We start from the raw sequence: 21,791 nt of genomic DNA, 5'->3' as shown, positions 1-21,791 counted from the left end.
GTTCATCTTTGTACCTTATAACTTCTCTGGTCTAAATTTTTTGTTATCTGATATTAATATGGCCACTCCAGCTTTTGTAAAGGAGTTTTTTGCTTGGATAATTGTCCTACAACTTTTGATTTTGAGTCTATGTTTGTTCTGATTATTCAGATGTGTTTCTTGTAGGCAGCAGAATGTTGAATTAAGTTTTTTTGATCCATTTTGGCACTCTGTCTCTTAGTGGCATATTTAGTTCATTGATGTTGAGAGAGATAATTGTATGGTATTTAGTGTCATCTTTGCATAGAAGTTTGTTGTGTCTTGTCTTAAAGTAGGCTTTTCCGTTTTTCTTTTAAGGCTGATCTTGAGTCTGTAAAGTTTCTGAGCTGTTGTTTATTCATGAAGCAGTGTATACTGCTTTCAAACCTGAGCATGAATCTGTCTGGATGCACTATTCTAGGCAAAGCATTCATTTCATTGAGTTTAGTCACTATATCCCACCACTGCCTTCTGGCCTTGAGGGTTTCTTGTGACAGGTCTGCTGTAAATCTTAAGGATGTTCCTTTGTACATAATTTTTTTTGATCTTGCTGATAACAGTAGACTAAACTTCTGTGGGATTCATCATTGTAACTAGGATATGTTTTGGGGGACTTTTTCAAGTGTTTTTTTTTAGCTGGTATTCTTTAGCATGAAAGATTTGGTTGCATGTGCTCTTTAGCTCTGGGAGTTTCTTTGCAATAATGACTTTGACTATTGGTTCTTCCTGGAGATTTTCTTCCTGGGTTTTTAGGACTCCAATAATTCATATGTTGTTTCTGTTGATTTTATTTGTTCACATTCTTTGAAGATTTTTCCCATTGTCTGATTATTTTCTTTTAGGCTTTTTTCCAATCTCTTCTTTTGTATAGAGTTTTTATGAATCTCACTTCCAGCTCACTGATTCTTTCCCCAGCTACCTTTACTTTGTTTGAGAGACTTTTTATTGATGTTTTCATTTCAATGACTGCATTTTTCAGTCCTGTTATCTCAGTCTCTGATTTCTTATTTGTGGTTTGTTTAGCTCAGTTCATGCTTTCTTTGATTTCTATGAACATCCTCCATGGTTCTTCTTTAATCTCCTTATCTGAAAGGCTAAATAGATGTTTGGCACTTTTCAGGTCATCAGAGATTCCATATTCATCCTATGCATGGTGTTGGCCTGCGTTGTTTCCCCATTGTCACACTTGTAGTGTGGTGTTTTCTACATGTTGTGCTAGGCTCATTGGCTAGGACATGCCTGTAGCTGTGAAACGAAGTGGAGCTGATGCACTATTCTGGCTCTGCCCTTTGTAAACAGGGACAGCTCACCTCTGAAGAATTTCCCTTAGGAAATGATCTGGGTGGTGAGGTTCAAAGTCCAGGACACAGCACAGCAGAGAAGACAGAATTCACAATGTCTGCAGTGTTCCTGAGCACACAACAGGAATCAGCCATTGCTACTTTCTTAAGTTTTGAATAAATTCTATTGTTTTTTCCTAAAATTTAATATTTTTATTTCTCTTCTCTTATTTCCTTTTAACAACATGTGATGTTTTACTGGGATAGATTTTTATTTGACTCAAGATGTGACTTCTTGTTGTAACATACTGATTTTTTTTTAAATCCTTAGCAGATAGACAATTCCAGTAACTGATTCATCTAGTAGGATTACTTCTCATTCAGCTTGTTATATTCCTGCTTCTTAATGTTACATATTTACTTTAAACTGCTTCATTTTTATTAAATTAAAAGAGTATGACTCATTTAAGATTTGTTTGTTTTGTTTTGGGCTATACCCAGCAGCACTCAGGGATTACTTCTAGTTCTGTGTACTTAAATTACTTCGGCAGACTCCAGGAACCATATGGGATGTGGAGATCAAACCTGGGATGGTTGGCCACATGAAAGGCAAATATCCTACCCACTATGTTATCTCTATGGCCCCTCATTTAAAATTTTTAAAATGAGTATTTTCTTTATTGACACAAGTACCACCCTGGTAATTGTACACTATAGCCCTATAAACCATATAATGTGTGAAGATCATCTGTTATTGCTTTTGTTTGATTGACCTACAATGTGTCAATCCATTTCCTATTACTTCATTTGAAGAGATTAAAGAAACTTTTTCGGGGCCATAGCAATAGGATAGTGGTAGGGTGGTTGCCTTGCACAAGACCAACCCTGGACAACCCCAGTTCAATTTCAATCATCCAATATGTTGAGCCTTGAGCCCGCCAGGAGTGATTTCTGAGTACAGAGCAAAGAGTAACCTCTGAGCACCACTGGATGTGACACAATCCCCCACCCCCAAAAGGAGTTTATTTCAGATGTACTGTGGAGTATTTTTTTATGAATTAAATAATCATGATCAGCAATGGAAAAGAGATTCTAAAAACTTCTAGTTCTGCTATTCCTTCATTGCTAGTATATTTATATTTTTTCTTCATACAATTCACAGTTCTATTTTTTTCCTTATTCTGTTTTTGTCAGTTTATATTAATTGTTGAAGAGCTGTGATATATTTATTTGTGTTGTCTGGGGAGATTATCTAGTACTTTGGTACATAATTACTTAATTACTTGAGCTAGACAGTGCTTAATATGTTTTAATAACAAGTGGTCAAATTATATATTTATATTTCTTTTTATTTATTCTTTTTCTTAATGCTTCTTATTTAAGTGAAGTATCACAATTTAAATATATGTATCCAGCTATGCTTACTATAGTTAACTTTATTTATTCATACTTGTTTCATTTGTTCTTAGATTTGCCTTGTAAAATTTCTTGATGACATTTATACAGTTTAATTGGAATAGCTAGACTTATTTATTATATAAATTGAAATATGTAGTTACAGATAATAGTCAATTTTTATACAATTTCCAAAGAAAATAAAAGCTAAAATAACAAATAAAAATAGCTATTTATTTCTTTAAAATTGTTTGAGTGAATTTGTCAATTTTATTTATTTAGATTAGCATTGTACTCAAAATCTTATGAATATTTATTTATGTACTTTAAAATGATGCATAATGAATGCTCAATAAATTTGTGTTAAAATAAATACAGTTATGGGGCCGGAGAGATAGCATGGAGGTAAGGCGTTTGCCTTTCATGCAGGAGGTCATCGGTTCGAATCCCGGCGCCCCATATGGTCCCCTGTGCCTGCCAGGAGCAATTTCTGAGCCTGGAGCCAGGAATAACCCCTGAGCACTGCCAGGTGTGACCCAAAAACCAAAAAATAAATAAATAAATAAATAAAAAAAATTAAAAAAATAAATAAATACAGTTATTTGACCACTGAAACTTTCTGTGACTACATGTTTCCATCATTTCATTTATCATACATCATCTTATTCATGTACATCATTTAATTTATGTAACCCAATAAATATGAATGAAAGATGATACTGAATGAGCAGAGAATTATTGAGTCATGATGGTAAGGGAGAGAACATTATAGTCTGAATTCTTTTTGTGTTTCACTAAATGTTTATGATCACAGGAACATGGAAAACACAATCACTTAAAATGTATGACTTTAGAGGCTTGAAAAGTGTGATTTTATGTAAAATTATTGAACATATTGATAATGGAATGATTTTATTTCTTTTTTATTTATTTAGGTTCAGGTTCTTCGCAATGCTGGTGAAGAAGTAACACTCACAGTGTCATTTCTAAAAAGAGCACCTGCTTTCCTCAAACTCCCACTGAATGAAGATTGTTCATGTAAGCATTTGTGAAAAATAGGTAAAATGCTCACATCATCATATCTATGAATACATTATCAATCTTTGTTGTTTTAAAATAAATATAAAAGCTAAAGAATTCGTGTGTCTTGGGTGAGGTCTTTCGCAGCATGCGATCTCTAGGCCCTTTGACCAGCAGGTTTGAAGATTCAGGATAACAGCAGAGAAATAATCACAAGCAGTCAGTTATAGTTCCAGGAGTCAGCCAGCTTTATATCAAGGCCCTAACAGCCATGTGCATTTCCTCAAATGGCTTCTAGGCTAAGTTTTTTTTCCAAACAGCCACTTCTCTGCTCCTTCTCTGGCTCTCTCTGCTAATGTCTCCCTTTCAGCTGCTCCCCATTCTTCTGTCTTCTCTCTCTAACTCCCTTTCTTATCCTACCTCTCCCCTGCCCCGCAGACTCTTCTACCAGCCCATTCCAGGTGTGGGCAGTTCTGATCATTCAGGTGGGATAAAAAAGAAGTTGGGTGAGGGGATACCCACATTCGCTACCTTTCTGTATTATTAAACTAAGCACTATTAATAAATCTAGAACATCCAAGTTTCTTCTCATAAGCTTCCTTAAACAAAATCACATGAACCTTTCTGCAGATAAAAATTTGTAAATAAAATGCTACAGAACATACATAGTAAAACATAATAGTAATTTGGAAACCTTAACTAAGATAGCTGAGAACTTTCAAACTCTAATATGCATTTGCTCAAACTATTAAATAAATAAATTTATTAATTTAATATTATAATAAATATTAAGCAAAAAATTAGATACAAATTTTCTGTTTACTGTGGGGCTTAATAAAAAACAGTAAGATCCATATAGAAAAAACACAATTTGACCGGCAATATAGTGACTGATGAAAATAGGGTCACGAGATTAACCTAGGAGGAAGTTATTTTTTTGGAAGTAACACAGGAAGTTCTGAAAGCAGCTTCTCCTCAGCACTTCATCAGTTGGTCTTGGATCCTCTATCTTCTCTATCCTTACCTTCTGTTTTAGGCTGTCAAGGTCTCCTCAATAAGCTGCTGCAGGTTAGGGGTCAGAGGTCCTCGCAAATGGCATCTCTGGTAGAGGAAAGATGGTTGATGGTGGCATCTGGGATGCTGCCCAGAGTCTTCAGTTCTTTCCCCTTCACTGCTTGCTTCTGTCTCACGAAAGTGGCTCTGCCACCATAAGTGGTGGGCCAGCTTTATGAGGCTGGGGCATGAATTGACAGAACCTATGTATATTGGGAGCATATCTGCTACCTTTCACTACCATTCTGCCAGGTCCAGATATATTAGCAACTTTGGTCCCCTCTCCCCTTTCACAACATCAAATTCTGTTGCATAAAATAATTAACGATGGGGCTGGATGGCGATGGATGGAGGCCTTTGTGCTTAGGCCCCAGCCACGTGGCTTCATCCCCCATCCAGCCGGCGAGTTCCAGGCCCAGGTGATCGGGGTAATCAAGACTCACTCACACGCAGCCATTAGGAAGCATCAGCTTTATTCATGCCCTATTCACCACATGTGTGTGGCCTATCTCATAACCTTTTAAGCACTAGTTATTCTTGGCCCTGCATCTAAACTCCTTTCAGCCATTTTCCTCAGAGCGCCCAGCAGCGCAGAAAGGGCCAAGAGCCAAAGGGGGCCAAAAAGCCAAAAGGGCAAAAAGCCCAAAGGGCCGAATTCCCTTGGTCCAAGCCTTATCTACCTTTTTCCCGACCCCTCCCAGGAATGGGAGGGTCTAGCAGGTAAGGTTACACCTACTATCCGGTTCCCAAGACCCCTCCCAGAAGTGGGTGGGTCTAGGGTCTTAAATAGGTACACCCACAAAATTCCAGTTTCCCCATCGTCAACTCTACACAGAAACTTTCTAGGATTGTTTCTCTTAATAGCTGCCTAGTGAACGAAGACATCTTTGCTGTCATTTCTGCTGATAAATCCATAACCATTCCGGACATTGAACCATTGGACCATTGAACATTTCCCAGGACTTGGATTACCAGCACCAGCTTGCCTACCTGACTCGGTGCTTGGGGAATGGGGGTATCTCTGGTTGAGCCATTTTCAAACTGAATCTATAGAGACAGTGGCTCACTGGGAGATGGGGTTCTCTCTAGTTTAGTGCCAATAGTAAGTGATCAATTAGCATTCCTTGGGAAGGCCTTTAGATTGATAACTCATCACCACAGAGAAGATTCTCTTCCCGTCTTGTGGCATGTTTGCAGAATCTCTAGAAACTGTGGAACAAACAGTCCAGAGTAAGAAATGCAGGTAGATGGACCAGGGCCACGTGAAGCCATACAGAACAGGAGCCATGTTCACCGATGTTCCAGTGAAAGGCACAGCACATTCAGTCCAGCTCAAGGGGGCTGTCATAGTAATAATCCACCAAAGGGTCAAGTCACTCATCATCGTCACAGTCTTCTTGAGTCCTCAGGTCATATATCTGTATTCGAAGGCCAGTTGTTTTAAATTAAATATAAAATCTAAAGAGTCAGTATGTCTGGGTTGAGGCCTTTCTCGGCATACCACCGCTAGGCCCTTGAATCTGCAGGATAGCAGTGGAGAAATAATCACAAGCAGTCAGTCGAAATTCCAGGAGTCAGCCAGCTTTACTTTATGACCCTAATTGCCATGTGCATTTACTCAAATGGCTTTTATGCTAAGCCTTTTCCAAGCAACCACTTCTCTGCTCCTTCTATGGCTCTGTCTCTGTCTCCCTTTCAGCTGCTCCCTATGCTTCCTTGCTTGTCTTTCTCTTCTCACTCTAATTTCCTTTCTTATCCTCTCTCCCCCAGGCAGACTCCTTTACCAGCCCATTCCATGTGTGGGTGGTTCTGATCATTCAGGTGGGATAAACAAAAAATTGAGGGAGAGGATACCCACAAATCTTGACAATATTTTTATTTCTTCTTATGATTACATTTATGCCTAAATTAGCACAGCAGTATATTAATGCTATAATCTTTTATTGTATTCCAGAATATATTCACCACGTTTGCGGTTATTTCTCAGCTTACACAATTAAAAAAAATATTTAAAAGTTTTTATACTACTGATAGGATTTCTACTATATTTTGTGTCTTGATTTTCACTTAAAATATGAATAAACAAAAAAAACAAAAAAATATGAATAAACATTTTTCTAATCTTAAATGATAATATTTGGTTGCAACAATATAAAAACCAGTGTTATCTTATAAAAGTTGTCTTATAAAAATAGGAATATTTTAAAAATACCTTTTATAATAAAATATAATTTTGTAATAGCTGCTCTAATTTTCTATATAAAATATAAACATTTATATGTTAAGATTAAATGCAAGTTTCAGATAAGTTTGCTAAAACACAAATAAAGACATTTTAATTGATGCACCATTTGTATGAAGTGAAATAAAATGCACAAACAAATCAATTTTGAGAAATGTGTATGATTAGTTCTCTACACACACATCTAAGTCATGGAACAGTCCACTTTTTCTCTTTCCAGTAAAATTATATTCTTAGAAATTTTGAATAATTTTCTTATGATAATATTTTAGTTTTACCTCTTTGAAACATTTTAAGGAAAACACTTCTGTCATTTTCATTTGCATATATTTTCTTTTATATAATTAAAGATATATGTTAGAAGCATATTCACTAAGATTGCTACATCATAGTATATCATATGATAATTTTAAAGTTGTTAATAAATTCTCCTGACAACAGATATTTCTTAGCTCTGCTATGATCTAAGTAGCTGAGTAATAATATATATATTTTGCTAATAAATTGCCAAATGAATTTTTAATATTGGAATAGAGTTAACAATATCTCTAGCAGTGCATGTAGTTATAATTATTCTACTTTTGGATATTTGATATTCAAGAATTATTTGAGCCAGTCAATGAGTTCATAATGATATATCAAGTATGTTCCTACGTAAAATTATAATTCCATGAAAACTAGTGAGAATAACTTCTTTATCATATTTTATTTACATATTATATTTTCCATTCAACTAGCTCATTTTAATTTATCTGATCATATACTTTTATCTTATTTGTAATGTCTTCTATTATAATTAAAATATACTATATAATGCCTTTCCTAACAAATATGAACCTATTCATTCTTAACTTTGGATGTTTAAATTTAATAAATATATAATTTTGATAATTACCATTTTGAAAAATACCATTTTTTCTCAACATTTCTTATTGCGTCTTATTGTTTTTTTCAATTTTCTACAAGTATTTGTCAACATCAGGTTCTAAAACATAGCCCTATGTTTTCTACTAGTTTAACAGCACTAATTTACATTTAAATTTATTTTAGTAACATGTTTATTTGTGAGACTCAAGAACCACACGATGTATTTTATCAATATTAATTAATGTTACTATAGCTATATTAAAATAAAATTATTTTAGATTTATGAACTGTTATGATTTTTACTAATTAAAATGTAATAGATACTATAACTAAAATATAAATTGTATTTAGATGACAGGGTGAATGCATTGATGAACAAAATTACTATAGTCCACTACCACGATAGTCCCCAAAATTCTCCACCACTACCCATATATCTCTCTAGCTCAGTCTTATTTCTATCCTCCCCACACCTATTCTTTGGTAATTGCTTTTTTATTCCAGTTTGTTATAGTTTAGTATTGTCTATTCTCTTGGTTCCACTTTCTGAATTTCACAAATGTATGCGATAATCCTGTATTTTTGTATTTCCTCTGACTTTCTCCATTTAACATAATCATCAAATAAAGCAGAGCATAGAAATACAGTCTTTCTGAATTTCTTAAGCAATGAACAGGCAGTTTTATGATAGACCAACTTTTAAGTTTTTGTGGCATTTTCAGTTTTTTTATATTTAAATAGTGCTATTAATTTGCATTAAATTATTCATCAAATTTTTTATAGTTTATAGTTTCATAGTTTTTTATAGTTCTATGAAAAAATTATAAAACCTACTTACAGTCACATTTTATGCTTTGCTTTTGAAAGTAAATTGTGTTTTTCTCTGGTCTTTACTACTCTGATTCTTGATATTGTGTTCACTTTTTTCCAAGAATCAATCAATTTTTTTCTTGATAATTATAGTGTTTCTACTTTAACTTTACTGAAGTTTTTCTTATATTATGTTGGTTAATTTTCTTTGGATTAAACATGAAAGTATAGATCAATTATTTTACATTTATCTTCTTACACATATTATATTTAAATATTTATATTTCAAATAAAAGCTATGACTGTCATAACAGACTGTATTTGTAAACATTTTATCAGGATATTGTTAGTCATATTTTCATACATACATCATTACAATTCCACTGAAAATTCAACATCACCAGAGAATCTGATTTCTTTCATACACTTGATTTCCAAAGACCCCTTACAACTATCCCCAATTGAAGATTAGTTCTTCAGTTAGGGTAATCTGCACCATTTACTGTTTCCTTCCTATGTTTCTGCCCTGCAAATAAGAAAGGTCTCTTTCTCTTTTTATCTGTGGAGAGAGAATTAAACTATATACACATAGATAAATGGAGCTATAACATGGAATTCTGTAAGTTGTGAATCAGTCATCAGTTGATAATTTTTTTCAAAAACTATATTTTTATAGGCATTACATTTTTTTTTTTTGGTTTTTGGGCCACACCCGGTGACGCTCAGGGGTTACTCCTGGCTATGCGCTCAGAAGTCGCTCCTGGCTTGGGGGACCATATGGGACGCAGGGGGATCGAACCGCGGTCCGTCTCCTAGGCTAGTGCAGGTAAGGCAGGCACCTTACCTCGAGCGCCACCGCCCGGCCCTAGGCATTACATTTAAAAATATTATTTTTGATTAATTCTGTGCTAATCCAGAGTTAAAAAAAACTAAAAATAATCAGTGAGAAAATCTGAATAGGTCAATGTGTCAAAGTACAAATAGTACAAATTACAAATAGTACAAAGTACAAATAGGTCAATAGATCAAAGTACAAAAGTGAAGGAGCTGGAGAGATAGTAGTTTGGGTCGGGCATTTACCTTGCTCACGAGCCATCAAGGTTCAATACCAGGCATCCCATATGGCTTACCAGAGTCTGCCAGGAGTAGTCATACCTGAGTGCAGATCCAAGAGTAACCCCTGAGTATGGACAGATGTGCTACCAAAACAAACAAAAGTACGAAAATGTGTTTTACAGGGTTCTTCCCTTGCACGTGCCAATCTGGGTTCTGTCCCTGGCATCCCATATGGTTTCCTGAGCCTACCAGGAGCAATGCCTGAGTGCAGAGTCAGGAGTAACCCCTGAGCACTGCCAGGTGTGCCCCCCCCAAAAAAAATTCTCTTCACCTAAGAGGGTTTCTATTAGAAAATATTATAGATACTGCGTAAGTTTTTGCCTTAATAAGTAAATGTAATAATAAGCTTTATGCGTGTAAAAGCACACCTGATAAGAAAGGATATTCAGTATAGGTGTTTAAGAGATGATAACAGTGAATAGGGTGATTGCTTTGCATGTGGTGACCCATGTTCAATTTCTGGCACTACATATGGTTCACTGTTCCTTGTAATGATTGATCGCTGAGCAGAAAATTAGGAGTAAGCCCTGAGCATCACTGGGTGTGGTTCAAAACAAAACAAAAAAAGCTGAAGAGTAATTTAAATATAATTAAAATGTTAATTAATCACTGCATATATATATATATATACACACACACACACAATCCCGTAGGTTAAAAATAAAAAGAAATTTTTTTTCTTCTAATAGAGAGTTTTATGAGTATCTGAAATACTCAATGCAAACTGCTTAGAAGCTTGTCTTGCCTTTAAAGAAGCTCCATTAAACTTCTTGTAAGATATTTCAAGACAATGCATTCCCTATACTATTATAACACATAATATCTGCTCTGTGCTGTGCATAACTTCTATTTTTTTCATCTTTTTAAAAATCTTTTCCTTTATGTATTTGGTTCTTGTTTTTGTATGTTTTTATGTGTTTATGTGGGGGACACACTTGCAAAGTTCAGGAGTTTATTCTGACTCTGTACTCAGATATCTTATACCTGTCAGTGCTCAGGAGACCATAAAGGATGACAGGAAACGAAACTGTGTAGGCCAAGTACAACACTTACTACTACTATATAATTGGTTGTCCTGTAGTTGGTAACTCTTTTTTTTTTTTTTTTTTTTTGCTTTTTAGAGCCACACTTGATGGTGCTTAGGGGTTACTCCTGGTTTTTCATCAGGAATTATACCTCATTGTACCAAGGTGGCCATATGGGATACCAGGGATAAAACCCAGATTGTCTGGATGCCAAGCAAGCTCCTGCCTCTGGTAACTCTTTTTAGGTTGAACACTTTTGATCAAGAGGACAGAAACATTTTCCCCTCCCTGTCCTGCCACTCAGCCCCCTCAGGTGGAATGTTTCCCTCAGATGAGCAATTCTCTTATGTTTCTGATTTTACTTACCATAAGTTTCATTTCTGTAATCTCTGCTTGTAGTTTTCTCACTTTGATTCACAATTGTTTTTGTAGTTGGCTAATTAGGTGACATTATTTCTTTGAGTCTATTAAATTCCTAACAGTGTGTCACTAGAGTCATTCTCTGAGAATTTTCAGGGCTCTTGGTACTGATGGAACCTTCTGTGTTATTATATGTACTCATTGAACTTGGTGGGTTTTTAAGAGTCTTCCCAATTGTATTTTCTTTGCTCTGATGTGCTAAGGGTGAATCTTCTTAGTCTCCCTGGGAGTTTCTGATGGATTCAGCTGGAAATTTCTGTTTATTTCTCTTCCGTGCTCTTTTTTATTCAATAACAAGAAATATAACTGTCAGCAGTTTGAAATTTCATAAGGAATAGATTTGCTTGGTTGAGCCATGGTAAATTTAGTTAGAGATCTTGCCTTGCATGGAGACTACTCAGGCATAGATCGAAGGGAGAAAAATCTGCTTCTCAATCTTAAAAGCCTCAGAAATTGTCAACTAAAGAATTAATTTTCTCTAGTGGAGTAAAGAAGAGACCAAATAGTCAATGTTCAGGATATGTGGAGCTGGACTCATATTAATGTTTAATTATAGATTTCATTTTATTTTATTCAAAATTTAAAGATATATTTGATATCAATATTAAATATCATATTTGATATGATATTGCCTTGTTAGAAAAGCATTCTATCATATAACTAGTAGATGAATAATATGGACTACTTATGATTTAAAAAGTAAAATATACATTCAGATGTATAGAGACAATAAATAATCAATAAGCCAATGATCAAAAAAATAATAATTAGTATCTCATCATCAGAACAGGAAAGATCTGTAGAATATTGGGGTTTCATGTATTAATATGTGTTTTTATAAACAATGATCAATGCTTATATCATAATCAATTTTAACATATTTCAATTATAATTTGGAAATAATCATATCAAGATTATAAATTTATCAGTACTAAAATATATAATTCTTATGTAGTATAAATACATACTTATTAATCATAATAAAAATATACTAATAGAAAATAACTGCTCTAAAATCCAGCTCTAGATTGTCAAATTGTAAAAATTTAAACATAAGAAATCTTTATAGAGGCCGGCATGGTGGTGCTAGAGGTAAGGTGTCTGCTTTGCCATCGCTAGCCTAGGATGGACTGAGGTTCGATCACCTGGTGTCCCATATGGTCCCCCAAGCCAGGAGCGATTTCTGAGCACATAGCCAGGAGTAACCCTTGAGTGTCACCGGGTGTGGCCCAGAAACCAAAAAAAAAAAAAAAAAAAAAAAAAAAAGGAAATCTTTATGATACACTTCATTCATCTTTAACAATATATTTTAGTTTTTCATGACCGCTAAAGTTGTAAGTTGCAATTTACAAAATAAAGTAATGTATATGATGATGTTTTCCATGAAACACTATAGAGTATAAAGACAATTTGCAGATAAAAATTATGCTTTTAAAATTTGAATATAATATTACTGTTATAAAACACACTGATATAATCTTTTAAAGTAAGATTTCAATGGAAAATTTTAATAATAAATTCATATGTGTTTATTTTATTGTACAATTTTCTTTAAAAATTGCAAAATTTAAAAGAAATATTTCTAAATTAGTTTTCATACAGGTAACTATGTATTTGGTACTTTAAAAATTTTGACATTAACAAAATATTTTTATATTTATTGTACTGATTTGTTTTGTAATGAGTGTGCTGGGATATGTAATCCAGCTTGGCATATTGACGAGTGAGCATTTTGATTTATCTTCTGTAGGTGCTCCAAGTGACCAGAGCAGCCGTACTTCCTCCCCTCTCTGTGACAGTGGCTTACATCTCAACTATCATCCCAATAATACAGTAAGATGGATATGTTCATGGGTCAGTTAAATAAGGAGACAACAGTGAAGAAAAGATTACATAAATTTACAATTCTTAAACTTTGCCATTTTATCATTTCTTTGATATATTTTAAGTTTTCTTGGTTTGGGGAGGGCCACTCCCTGAGATGCTCAGGGGTTACTCCTGGCTTTGTGCTCAAAAATCACTCCTGGCTCAGAGGAACATATGGGATGCCAGGGATCGAACATGTATCCATCCTGGGTCAGAGTTTGTAAGGCAAATGCCCTATCGCTGTGTTCCACTCTGTCCCCTTAATTTGCTTCATTATGTCATGATAAACCAGGAATAAAACAAAATGCTTTACTTTATTGTTCCATTTTTCTTTATTCAGATCTATATTAAAAATGTTCATGATCTAAAGACTTCCTGTTTTGAAACACCATGCATAATATTATATAATATTTTGTTGCATTGCCTATTATATTAATTTCACATAACAAATTATGTGATTTTTAATCATATTTTATAAATTGTTTAGATTAAAAGTAGTTATTTATTTAATACTTTAACACTTTTTGTTTGTTTGGGCCAAATTCAGCCATTCTCAGCTCTTTTTTCTTGTTTACTATTCAGGGATCACTCTTTGGTGGGGCTTTGGAACCAGATAAAATGCAAGAGATTGAACTTGAATAGCCACGTTCAAGAAAAATACCTTATTTGCTGTGCTATTGCTCTAGCTCCCAAGTTAAACTTTGAGCATTTTAGATATTGATAAGAAGTTAGAAAACTGATCAAATTTTCAAATTAAAGTCTTCACATTAAAGTCTAAATCCTAAGCATGGTTGGAAGTAGGCTATGAACACTGTTGAGTGTTGACATCCAAAACAAGTTGGAACTAAGTTGAACTCTATAGACACCTACTATTAAACTTGGCTTGTATTTGGGGGTCTTGGGTGTTGGTCCACATCATCTTTAAGGGACAATCACATTTGCTTTATTACATTTAGTAAGATTTTTTAAATTTTTTTGTCTTTATTTTGTAGAAAAGTTTTCTTTTCTGGCCATTATGAAACTTTCACCATCAAAATATTTGCATATTCTCTTTTGTGATATTTATAATGAATAATTATCCCCTGTGCTGACAAGCATAGAATGTAGAAGAGCTAACTTTAAGAAAGTTTGTTTTTCAAATGTGCATACTGCTGATATAACTTATTTTAATATTCTGATTTATATAATTCATCCTTCAATTCAAATTTATTACATGATTTTTGGCCTTTCACTTTAAAATACAGTTTTGACATGTTAACTTCATTTTTAATGATGATTTTTTGTTATGTTGCACTCCAAAACTACTATTCCTTAACAAATTATTGAATGAAAAATTGCATGTATTTTGTTTGTTTTATTGTTTTCTGTCATTAAAGAGGAACATTTGGAAATTCTAAAATTAATTTATAAAAGTATGAGCCAGCAATATTCAATTCTAATTTAGGTAACATTCTTTTTTTATTTTGTTGCCAGAGAAATAACCGTCAAACAATAGATGGTATTTAAAATGTTTGCTTTGGACCAGAGAGAGAGTATGGAGGAATTTGCTTTACATGCAGACAATGAGGGTTCTGTTCCCTGAATCCCATATGGTCTCCTAAAAACAGCTAAAATTGATTCCTGATTGCGGATCCAGAACTAACCCCTAAAAATTGCCGTGTGGATCCCCAAACTAATACTTATACTATGAATAATAATAAAAATTATGATTTATATTTATCTTTAATATGCCATAATCTGATATAAACATCATTTTTCCTAAGGAGAAATGAATATATAGATGCTATGTTCCCATTAGTTATTTTCACAATTCTGAAAATATTTTAAAACTACAACTAAGCTTATTTCTCTTCTTGATTTTAGCATGTTGTTTTTATGGTACCGTTTTTGTTTGTTATTTTTTATTCTTGTTATTTTTTATAATAATTTTTATTTTGACCAAAGTGGATGACAAATCTTAAACAGTAATATTTTAGGTACATAATGACATTGAATCAGGGGCATTCTCAAAACCAATGTTGTTTTCCTTCCACAGCAGTTCCCAAAATGCATCTCATATCCCCCTCATTCACCTTCCAGGCTGCTAGTATAAGTGGTCCCCTCTGTCTAGCTTGTTGTAGATTGAGTATCGATTCCTTTTATTATTGGCTTTGGATTTGGTGTTTAGTCTGATGATCTTTTTATTTCTACTCAATGTTCATACGACTGTTTGGTCTTGGTACCCTCCATTATTTCCACCTCAATTTGTGAGGCAGAACAAGATGGTTCAAGTTATGTGGTTCTCTTTGAAGGAAAGAAAAAATTCAAATGGGGCAAAAATCAAACAAGCAAAAAACGGAGGAGTAATTTTAGAGACTAAAAATATCAATTTAAGAGAGGAAAGGTAAAAGGGAAGAAAAAAATAACAATACAAAAATAATAAACAAAAAAGCACCACAGTAATAAAAACAACAGCCACACAATAATCACGGTTCTGAAATAAAAAACAAAATAAAGCACAAAAAATGGAAAAAACAAAGAACAACAAAACCAAAAAAAATTAATTTGTGTTTTTTACGTAGGCACAGTAAATATTGGGGAGATTAGAAAGGGATTCCCTTGGCCTAAGAGATACAGGTTTTCTCTGCCCTTGAAGTGTACTGTCATGGAATAACTACAGGCTCCATACATGCTCTTTTATATTTTAAGTGCCTCAGAAAAGTGCTATTATTTTGTTTTCATCTTTCATCATCTGGCTTACTTCATTTAACATAATGTTTTGTAGATCCATCTATGTTGCTGCAAAATCCATGATTGTATCATATCTAACTGCTATGTAGTATTCCATTGTGTATAAATACCACATTTTCATGATCCACTCATCTGTTGTTGGGCATCGAGGTTGGTTCCAAATCTTGGCTATTGCACTGAGTGCTGTGATAAACAGTGGAGTGCACACATACTTTGGGATGAATGTCCTTCCAACTTGGGAATAGATACCCAGGAGAGCAATTACTGGGTTATATGGCAACTCAATTCTGAGTTTACTGAGCACTCTCCACACTGTCTTCCATAGGGTTTGGACCAGAGAGCATTACTACCAGCAGTGGATGAGAGTTCCTTTCTTACCACATCCGCCAACAGATTTTGGTCTCATAATTTTTGATGTGTGCTATCCTCACTAGTGTAAGGTGGTATCTCATTGTTGTCTTGATTTTGATTTCCCTAATGATCAATGAAGGTGAGCATGTTTTCATGTGTCTGTTGGCCATTTTTCAGTATTTCTTGGAGAAGTGTCTATTCATTTCTTCTTCCCATTTTTCTGTCTTTATTAGATTTTTTGGAGCTCACCTTTCTGAGTGCTTTGTATATCCTAGATATAAGCCCTTTATCTGACATGTTGAATGCAATTTATTTTCCATTCCATTAACTCTCTTCTATTATAAGCTAGGGTTTCTTTCACCATGCAGAAACTTTTAATTTGATATAGTCCCATTTATTTAGGATTGATGCTAAAGTTCTTGCCATTGGCATTATATCCTCAAAGACTTTTTTGATATATAGGTCTTTGAGTGTTCTGCCTATTTTTTCCTCAATAAACTTTATAGATTCCGGTCTGATTTCAAGGTCTTTAATCCATTTTGAGTTGACTTTTGTGTAAAGTGTAAGGAATGTATCAATTTTTAATTTCTTACAGGTGGTTATCTAGTTGTTCCAACACCATTTGTTGAAGAGTCTGTCTTTGTTCCATGTCAAGTCCTTGGCTCTTTTCTCAAATATTAGTTGCTATATATTCGGGAGTTTATCTCTGGATATTCTGTTCTAACCCACTGGTCTGAGACTCTTTGTTCCATCAAAACCATGCTGTTTTGATCACTATGGCTTTATAGTAAAGCTTCAGGTTAGGTAATGAGATGCAACCCAGTTTCTTGTTCTTCAGTATGTATTTGGCTAACCTGTGTCTTTTGTGGTTCCAGATGAATTTTATAATTTATTGTTCTAAGTCCTTAAAAACTGATGTCTGAATTTGCATAGGGATTGCATTGAATCTATATAGAATTTAGGTAAGATAGTTATTTTGACTATGTTGATTCTAACTACCCATGAGCATGGGATGTTCTCCCATTTCCTTAGGTCTTCTTTCATTTATTTCTGAAGTGTTTTGAAGTTTTCATGGTATAGGTTCTTCACCTCTCTTGTAAGGTTAATACCTAGGTATTTGATTTTTTGAATACTTTTTTAAATGGGATTGTCTCCTTAATCTCTTTCTCCTCTACTTCATTATTTGTATAGAGGAACACTACTATCTTTTGTTTATTGACTTTATAGTCAGCCACTTTTCTGTATTGGTTAATTGTTTCTAGGGGTTTTTACTGTGGACTCTAGGGTTTTCAATTTCTATTATTATATCATCTGTAAAAAGAGATAGTTTGAGTTCCTTTTTTCCTATTTGTATTCCTTTGATTCTCTTCTCTTGTCTGATTGCTATCGCTAAGACTTCTAAAATTATATTGAATAAAAGTGGAAAGAGTGGACAACCTTGCCTAGTTCCTGACCTTAGAAATGCTTTCAGTTTTTCACCATTAAGGATAATGTTGGCTGTGGGCTTTTTATAGATAACTGAAACTATCTTGAGGAAAGTTCCTTCCAGTTCTATTTTGCTGAGCATTTTCATCATGAATGGGTGTTGGATTTTGTCAAACACCTCTGCATCAATTGATATAATCATGTGATTTTTTTCTTGTTGTTGATGTGGTGTATATGTTGATTGATTTGCATTTGTTGAACCATTCTTGCATTCCTGGTATGAAACCCACTTGTCATAGTGTATAATCTATTTGATGTAGTGCTGGATTTGGTTTGCTAAGATGTTGTTGAGGATTTTTGCATCTATGTTCATTAGTGAGATTGGTCTATAGTATTCTTTCTTGGTGGTGTTTTTGCCATCTTTGGGAATGAGTGTGATATTGGCCTCATAAAAACAATTAGGAAGGATTCCTGTCTTATTAATATTTTGGAAGAGACTGGACCAGTGGTAGTAATTCTCAGAACGTTTGATAGAATTCACCTGTAAAACCATCTGGACCTGAACTCTTGTTCTTGGGGAGTGTCTTAATTACTGATTCAATTTCCTCAGATGTGATTGGCCTGTTTAGGCTTTCTATATCCTCCTTATTCAGTCTTGGAAATGGATATTTTCCCAAAAATCTATCAGTTTCTTCTGAGTTTTCTCACCTGACAAAGAATAGTTGTCATAATAAGTCCTCAGATGTGTTGTATTAATTGGGATTCTGTTGTAATCTCTCCCCTTTCATTTGTGATCCTATTTATTTGGGTGTTTTTCCTCCTTTTTTTTTTTTTTTGGTGAATCTTGCCAGTGGCTTGTCTATTGTCTATTGTCTATTTTTTGTATTGTTTTCTTAGTTTCTATGTTGTTTATTTCTGCTCTGGTTTTTATTATTTGTTGTCTACTGGATGTGTTTGGATTTCTTTGCTGCTGTTTTGCCAGCTCCTAAAGGTGTCCCTTTAAATTCTTGATTTTGTCATTTTCCTCTTTCCTGACATAGGCCTGTATTGCTAAGAGTTCCCCTCGAATTACTGATTTTGCAGTGTCTCATAGATTTTGACAATGTATCTTCATTATTGTGGGGTGTTCTTTTAAATGCCTGAAATCCAACTACAGTCATGTTTGTAATCAAGATGTTTAAATAAAAATAATATTTAAAAGGAAAAATGAAAATGTTGGCTAATTTATTGAACTACATTCATATATTCATACATTCATAGTCCAAAACTATTTTAGTTTGGATGCATTTGCCAATGTGAATTCAACTTTATTTTACTTAATTTTCATTCTCTCTCCATCCATCGTTTTTGTTCTTTGGCTCAATTTTATAACTCAAGAATTTTTTTCTCACATTTTCACAAAATACCATTCACAATTAAGATAATCATATTTATTGTAAAAAAATTTTTCTCATGACAGACTATATAAATGTCTTTTTATTATTTAGGATATAGCTTGCCAAGTAAGAAGGATCTGATACATGTAAACTCAGAACGTAGAAAGAAAATTTTATATATATTGAATATAAGTTTCTTTTTAGGACACATTATCATGTTCTTCCTGGCCAACATCTCCGGGTTTGAGATGGGAAAAGAGATGGTGTGACCTTAGACTCATTCCTCTACTTCATTCACGTTTCTCTCAGTATTTACCTGGGACAGATTTGAGTAGGTAAGTAAATATTAGTCATTTTTAATTCTCTATTGAAATAGTTGTAGACAGACTATAATTTATTTGGTTTATAAAAGTGTAAATGTTAACAAGTTTTAAGGTAAGTCGTTTACACAGTACAGACAGTGAGGATGTTTCAATATCTCTTTACCACAGTCCATTTACCACAGTCTATATTCTCTCCTACGCCTTTCATGATTTCAGTCCTATCAATAGCATTTCAGGATCAATAGTCATTGCCTGTTACTTTGCTTTGTTTCTTGTTAAATCTTACACAGAGCAGCAGTAGAGTGATAGTCAAGATTCAAAGATCATATACTTTATTATTTCTTTCTGAATATTTGTACTAATAGGCACAAGAAATACAAAAGAATGGTATGACTACAATAAAACAATTTTGAATCTAATGGTTAGAAAAAAAGAACTTAATCACTTAGTCTACTATTGAATCAGTGGGGTTTTTTGTTTGTTTCTGTTTTGGGGCCACAGTGGTGGTGGTCAGGGGTTACTCCTGACTCTGTGTTCAGAAATCACTCCTGGCAGGCTTGGAGTATCAGATAGGATGACAGTGATCGAACCCAAGTCCATCCCAGGTCAGCTGCATGCAAGGCATGCATGCTACCACTCTTGCCCCATGAATGTCTTTAAGAGATGTTCTTTGATTGTGTCTTGGTGGTCCTCCTTATATTCATTTTAGTAATTTTCCCCTGGGGAAAATTGTAGAATTTATTTAAATTACAAATTTATTTCATGCAATATAAGTAATTCTCATTATCTTCTAAAAATAAGTGTAGGGTAATTACTTATATCTCCACTTCCATTAAGAATAAAAAGGTTAGAACTTTCTTATTTTTATTGTTTTATCTTTTTTAATATTTTAGGGAGTTGTGTGTTTTATTTATTCAAATGATTCAAATTTTAGATTTTCAGTAGTTTATTTGTGTATACTATATATTTCAATATTTGATTTCCATTAATAATATGTATTGAATTATTTGGTTTTTTTTTATTCTAATTTACTTGACATGCAAATTCTAGGGTCAGAGAAATTCTCTATAAAGAACTGTATAGTAAATACCTTTGAATATGCAGTCCCTAATGTCTTTGTACTTACTATTGTATTCTGATTTTGTATTCTGCCTTTGAATTATAAAGAGTTACATGTGTTGTATAAATGAATAATCATGTTTTATTTCAATAAAATTATGGCAAAATATAGTAGATCTATAGGCTATAGTATGTTCATACATATTTAGTCTTTATTTCTTTATATTGTCTTTTAAAAATATGTCATCTATATGTAGTTCCAATTAAAGATTTATTTAGCTAAAAAGACAATATATAGTTACATTTTGATTTATTGATAGTAACTCTGAGTCTTTCAGAATGCAGTTGTCTTACATCTTGCTCAAATACTACATATTCTGAACTGAGTTAGCACTTCAAATGAGATGTGGTGAGATTTAGAAATATTATATCCACTAAGGTTTGGTTATATCCCTACTTTACAAGAAGTTGTTTTTATTTTGAATATGTGCATCAAAATCATGTTGACTACCATTATGATTTCTGCTTTATTAGTCAATCACAATTGTAAAAAAAAACACAGAAAAATATGTGACATGTTCATTAATAATTATCCTTCTTAAGATAGTTTTCCAAGTCATTAACAATCTTTTCTTTAAGAGTGTTGTCAAAAGTATTATGAACAAACTTGTCACCACAGTGTTTAAACAAAGTTATATTAAAAGATAAAATTCAAAACTAAAATTTTTATATTAAAATATAAAAGTATTTTCAAATTATATACTCATTTACTTAACTTCAAACTATATTAATAATCATGTAGAGTGGTGTCATGAAAAATTTTTAATAAAATTACCACATCTGGAGAATAAAAAAATCCATTATACTTTGAAGTTTGATTCATTGTTTTATTTCTTAGGAAATGAATGAATTTACAGCTATCTTATAAATGAAGACTAAAGAAACAGGATATGTTGGTAAATCTGATTTCTGTACTATTTTTATTTAAGGAAAGTTATCCAGTTATCTCCCCAGTGAAATGGCAAAAAACTGAAGTTGACTTTATCAAGCCAATAAAATACAGAAATCAAGTATAGGACAAAGTATTTTCTTTGGGAATCAATAGATGAGCATCCCCATAATTACCTTTTTATTTCAAGCAGTGGTGATTTTTTATCTGATTAACTGATAATGGTTTAGTTAGTAGGTCTTGCTAACTTTCCTCTCTAGAACTTTCCTAAAGAAACTTCATTTTTGATTATTGCCATATTCTGTACTTGCACATTGAAATAATGTTTATAAGCATTTTCTTCTTATTAAATGAGTTAAATATATTTTCTTAATGAGATTTGAAACTATTTCATGAGTTAAGATATAGAATTGTAAATATTATCAGTATCTAGATAGCCTGATAAGCAGTAAAATATATATATACA

At 33.3% G+C, this 21,791-nt stretch overlaps 1 protein-coding gene across 1 annotated transcript in view; it reads left to right on the top strand.

Moving 5' to 3' along the window:
- The window catches only part of SNTG1 (syntrophin gamma 1), a 422,721-nt gene that overhangs the window by 264,607 nt on the left and 136,323 nt on the right, over window positions 1-21,791 (top strand). Inside the window, exons 8-10 of the mRNA XM_049775722.1 lie at window positions 3,629-3,731; window positions 12,997-13,079; window positions 19,199-19,329. Of these exons, the coding sequence (XP_049631679.1) occupies window positions 3,629-3,731; window positions 12,997-13,079; window positions 19,199-19,329 (317 nt within the window). The remainder of the gene's footprint in view (window positions 1-3,628; window positions 3,732-12,996; window positions 13,080-19,198; window positions 19,330-21,791) is intronic.

The sequence above is a fragment of the Suncus etruscus genome, chromosome 6 (assembly GCF_024139225.1).
Source record: "Suncus etruscus isolate mSunEtr1 chromosome 6, mSunEtr1.pri.cur, whole genome shotgun sequence".
NCBI lineage: Eukaryota > Metazoa > Chordata > Mammalia > Eulipotyphla > Soricidae > Suncus > Suncus etruscus.
This window is presented reverse-complemented; position numbering and strand designations above follow the sequence as displayed.